Below are 5,707 nucleotides of genomic sequence, written 5' to 3'. Positions count from 1 at the left end.
CTCTCTCTCTCTCTCTCTCTCTCTCTCTCCCAAGCCCGGAACAAGCCCGACACCCACCACCATCACCACTCTCCTCCCTTTCTCCTCTCCACTCCCTCCCTCCCTCATTTCTCGATCCAAATCGGTGCCAACTCGATACTTTTGACCGGATTGGACTTGGTCCAAATTAGTCCAAGCCAAACCCGGATTCAGATATGTTCAGGCATGCTATATTTGGTACCGAGTCAAGATGAGTTCAGGTCAAGCCTATTTCAAAACTGGATCGAGTTGGGTCAGTCCTAACTCAGTTCGACTTAACTCAATTCTCAGATCTAGGCCCACTTATCCAAAACCCTACAATGCAAGGATCTTCTGTATAATTCCTCATAATTTTTACACTAGCAATGCGTTTTCCACCTTCCAACAATACAAAATAGTAAAAAATCTCAAAATTGTATTTGCAAATCAATTTACAACATTTAAAAATTATGGGCCACAGCATCAAAGCCACAGACTGAGCCATCAATTCACAATCATTTCGTTGCCATGATGCCATTAGCTCCTTCTCGACGGCAATCACTACCCAAACACTGCAGCGCTATCTCGTAAGTGGCGAAGACAGCTCCATTCACAATGAATGAGCGAGCCACAGTTGTTCCCAATCCTCGCCAAAGAACGGTGTGGCCCTCTTCTTGGACGCTCTTCCGAAAGCAATCCATGATCCCATCATATTTAAGCGGCAGGTGGTCCCACCGTGATAGTGGTTGGGCCTGTAATCTAGTCTTCACAACATCCAACGGGTAGCAACAAAGCCAACTGGCCACACCCGCAAGCCCTCCAGCAACAAACATTGTTGAGAGGCTCTCTTCGCCGCTCATCCTGCAGCCTGGGTGTATTAAATCTCGTGTGTACTCGTACGTCCAGAAATAGAAACCATGTGAAGGTGCATCACGGAGCACCGTGATGGCTAGCCCTCGATATAGACCGGTTATTCCTTCCTTCCTCATGATGGTCTGGGCTACACTTATGGGTCCTTGTTCATCTGATAGACGGTTTTGTAGCTGGAGACGTATTTTTAGAAGCTCGGCTGGGGTGAGCACTACGCATTGTAGGGCACCTGCTCCTACTCCTCCCAGCGTTACACTTTTGTAGGAAGGGGGATCCATGCCGTTACCTGAATCAAAGGCCCGTGACAGGATATGATAGGATTGGAAGACGACTGCATTCTGGAATAAGAGAGAACAGGTTCAGGTCAGGTTAATCAACTAGGACCCGATTAAGATTGGGTCAAGTCAGGGAGGGGTCGATTACGTATAATTAATTTTATGTATACATGCATACATACTCGCAATGGAGGAAGGTTTCACAAGACATAGGCATGCATGTAAGGGTGCTCATATACATACCATGCGTGTGTTAAAGTGGCATATGCTTGTGTAATCTAAATTCATCTATCAAGAGTGTCCAATCAAGCAAATGCTATTATTTGACAGAAACCAACTAAAAATTAACATAGACCCAATTGGGCTGGGGTCTTAAAAATGAGAGTCGGACCTGGCATGACCTGAACCTGTTAGCCTAGGTGTGGGTAGGCCTACATAAATGGGTGATGGAGGTGAAATGAATGGATAAGAAGAAGTGGGATGAGAGGACCTGGAAAGCGATGGACACCAAAGGGGTGGCCATGCCTTTGTAGAGAGCAGAAGGGCCGCCGGATGCGACAATATTACGGAGGAGTCTGAAAGTTGAGGTGTTGTTGGAAGGCTGTTGGAGATGGACCCTGAGAGTGTCCAACGGGTGGCCAGAGATTACACCTGCCACACCCCCAAATCCACCAGCTATGAATTCTTTGCACCAATTGCTTGCGAGGAACTCTGGCCAGAACTCCATCCCTTCTCTCCCATTCCACAGCACTCGAACCACCTTCCTACAACTATCTCATTATCAAAGCCAAAATTCTCTCTCTCTCTCTCTCTCTCTCTCTCTCTCTCTCTCTCTCTCTCTAAGCATTGGGTGGCCAAAGAGAGAGAGAGTCCTGACCAGGGCACGAGGCTTCTTCCATCCTAACAATAGTTATTGACCGTTATGTTTGGTTGGGAGCATTTAGCGGGTAAGGAAACGGTCAACTGCAGTTGTCCAAGAATCTGATTATACGTTAGATGCAACTCTGGGGCCCACATTCTGAGACTGTCCAATGATCTGAACCGTCCATGTTCTCCATGCTTCGTAAATAAGCTTTCATCCCAAATTCACGCCTCAAAGATGATCCAGGATCTGATTTTTTTTAGTTGAATGTGAGCCATACACAATTCCTTTTCAAGTGTTCTAAGTTCATCTAGAGACAACGATAGTCATAGTCATCCCATGAGGATAATTTTTCCCTAACTATAATTAACCAAGTGTTTAAACTTCCCTGAACTTATGTAAATTTTATATAATACAAATAACATTCAGGCTATTTTACCCTGCAATTAGTTGCAAAGAACAATAATTTTTGGTCTAGCCAAAGAGAGAGAGAGAGAGAGAGAGAGAGAGAGTCAAGAACGATAACATTTAGCATAATTTGATTGAATGATCAATTGAGTCAACAGGTCGAAATACCATTGAAATTTCAGAATTGTTGTTGGATAATTTCTACCTGTTTTGATAAGTCAATGGATCTAGTCGATAGGTCGAAGCCCATTCGACAGGTCGACCAATCAGGTCGACAAGTCGAAATTAATCGAACTTTAGTTTTAAGAATTTTCAGACATTTCTGAACCATTTCAACTGATCAACTCAACCAGTCAACAACAGGTTGACAAAAGTGAAAATTTGCACATTTTCTCATAATTTATTTTCTTATTCAATTAAGACTATTTAATTACATTTTAGTGTTTGTTTAGGGTTATCTAATGATGTTAAAATTATTTTTTTTCTTTTCTTTTCTATCAAGCAAAATTCCTCAGTAAATTTTCTTATTTCTCATGGATTTGAGAATTTTCTCTTGTGGATTCAAGAGTGCCTTGTGGATTCAAGGTATTTATTAATTGAGGAAGATGGTGATTGACCTCAATACGTCATTCCTTCCGTTAGTTGGTATCTAGGTGAGTTTTTTCCTCGGATCAATGACGTCTAACGAAGGGTCGAACAACAATCCCATTAATGGTGCTTCAGGTACTTATTGTTTAGCAGTGGTGAATTTTGAAGTGGCGTAATGAGAGAGTCAATAAGTCATGCGAAGGGGCACCCTCAATCTCTTACACCAGCGAATCGAGAGTCAGGAAGTAGGCAAGTAGACCGGAAAGGGGTGCGACCACTGCTGCCAGTCCGAACAGGATCCTAAACCCTTATGGTCGACCAAGACCAGACCATTGTTATCGATATGGCCAACTGGATCACATTTCAAGTACTTGCCTCCAACAATAAGTGGCTAACCTCGCCATCAACGACGGTAGTTTTGAAAATGCAGAAGAAGACTCGAATGTTGATGAATTGGAGCATGCCATAGATGATGAGGTCGAAGCAGATTGGGTTCCACAAGATTACGGTAAATCTCTAGTAGTGAGATGGCTATAATATGCGTTAAAGAAGGAGGTACACCCTCAATGGCACAACATCTTCTATTTCTAGCTTTAATTGGCCATCTAGATCCTTTCCACCTATAACAACCACTCAATACTTCGTGACCTAATTTGTTACTAATCTTGTCAGCTATTCTATAACCATTAATTCTACACTGTTATTTATCCATTGGCCGCTTAGACAATGACATGACATTATTTAACATGATCCAACTGTATTATTATAAAATTCTCTCCGTGAGTTTCCATAGTTCTTCAAATATACAATGCAGATTCATGTCGATCACATGTAACTTGTTTATTTAAATCACACAACTTATTTAGATTAGTTTCCACAGGAAATGATGATAGTAGGGATAAACACAATTATGTGCTCGGTGGTTTCAAAATCTAAAGAGGTAGTACGACGTCTACGTGACATTCATGTCACGTATCAGTTTTGTCATCTTATGTATGTCACGTATCAGTTTTGTCAGCTTATGTTAAAGGGACGTGGATTGCGTCCTACCCCCGCACGAACAGTGATCCATCCGGGCAGGGCTCTATGGGGCCCAACGTGATGTAAGTGTTTTATCCACGTCGTTCTTGCTTTTCTCAACTCATTTTAAGATATGGTCCAAAAAATGAGTCGGTCCAGGGATCAAGTGGACCACACCTAAGGAAGCCGCGGTGACAATGACACCCGCCGTTGAATCCTTTCTAAGGGCTGTTGTTTTTTTTAAAATTATTTTTTATTTTTTATACCATCCAACCTATTCAAAAGGTCATGTAGATGTGGATGAAGTGAAAACACAAATATAAGATTGATACGAAACTTCTCTATCTCTCAAAAAGTTTTTAATGGTGGATGCTCAATCCCCAACTTGGGGTCCACTTGATCTCTAGACCTAACCCATTTTTTGGATCATATCTTAAAATGAGTTGAGAAAGGCAATGAACGACGTGGATAAAACACTTACATCATGTTGGGCCCCACGGAGCCCTGCCCGGCGGGGGTAGGACGCATTCCACGTCCATGTTGAAGGCATCGCTGAACTCACATGGAGGATGGAAAGGCTTAAACCGAAACTTTCTGGAGCCCACAGTTGATGTTTATATGCTATCCATAGATTTACTACCACTCGATCAGCAAAACAATCAAACGTCATCCTAATCTAAAACATTCATGTCCTTTGCAACAGTTATGGGTGTTCAATCCCCACTTTTTTTCTTTTTTACCGTAGCGCGGCTTGCTTGAGTTCCGCATCTGACTCATTTGCGGTAGGGGTGCACACGGTTGGTTCGGTCCGATTCTGGGGTGAAACTAAAACCGAATCGTTCCTAACGGTTTTAAGATATTTGGAACCGGAACCGAACCGTTAGCACCCTAGAACCGAATCGGAACCGGACCGTTAAAACTAGTTCGGTTCTAAATCAGTTCCATGATTTTGGGCTTTTTATAATCCAACCCAATTGCCCGTTTTATTTTATAATCTAACCCATGTCCATTCCTGTTGTGATCCATTTGATGAATGGTTTAGATATTGTATTAGGTGTGCAAAGATACCTTTATGGAAACAATCAAATAGTGCATTGTAAACCATAAATCATGAGTCAAATATGGAAACAATCAAAGGGTTTCTGGTTCGGTTCCAAGTTCGGTTCTAGGCTCGGTTCCACGGTTAGGTTCCGCGGTTCAGATCCACGGTTCGGTTCTACGGATCGGTTCATGGTTCGGTTTGGTTGGTTCGGTTCGGTTCTACATACCCCAAATCGAGAATCGAACCGATGTAATCGGCTATTTGATTTTTGAAACTGGAACCAGAACCGGTGCACTCTAGAACTGGACCAAACCGGACCGTTTGGTTAGTTCCGGTCCGGTTCCACGGTTCTACTGGTTCGATGTGCACTCCTAATTTGCGGTGCTTGTCTTAGCACGAGTAGCAAAAGTAATGGACAGCATGCATATCAAACGGTGCATATTCATTCGGTCCATGAGGCCTATCTTAATGTATTTGTTGTATATCCACGCCGTCCATCCGTTTTACCGGCTCGTCTGAGAGTAATGCCACACAACATGAAGCAGATCTAAATATCAGGTGAACTATACCACAATAGACGGTAGTTATTAACTGCTCACCATTAAAAGCTTCCTGGGCTCAATGTTCATCTGCCATCCAACCGGT

The 5,707-nt window shown here is 42.8% G+C and overlaps 1 protein-coding gene across 1 annotated transcript; it reads right to left on the bottom strand.

Moving 5' to 3' along the window:
* Positions 1-512: 512 nt before the first annotated feature.
* Positions 513-1,897, bottom strand: LOC131249012 (mitochondrial arginine transporter BAC2-like). The gene is made up of 2 exons (XM_058249573.1): positions 1,633-1,897; positions 513-1,205 (listed from the first exon to the last, which is right to left on the bottom strand). Exons 1-2 carry the CDS (start codon positions 1,867-1,869, stop codon positions 513-515), a joined length of 930 nt encoding a protein of 309 aa, XP_058105556.1. The 5' UTR covers positions 1,870-1,897.
* Between the last annotated feature and the right edge of the window lie 3,810 nt (positions 1,898-5,707).

Source organism: Magnolia sinica, chromosome 1 (genome assembly GCF_029962835.1).
Source record: "Magnolia sinica isolate HGM2019 chromosome 1, MsV1, whole genome shotgun sequence".
Classification (NCBI taxonomy): Eukaryota; Viridiplantae; Streptophyta; class Magnoliopsida; order Magnoliales; family Magnoliaceae; genus Magnolia; species Magnolia sinica.
Note: the sequence above shows the minus strand (reverse complement) of the source record. Positions and strands in the feature narration are given on the sequence as shown.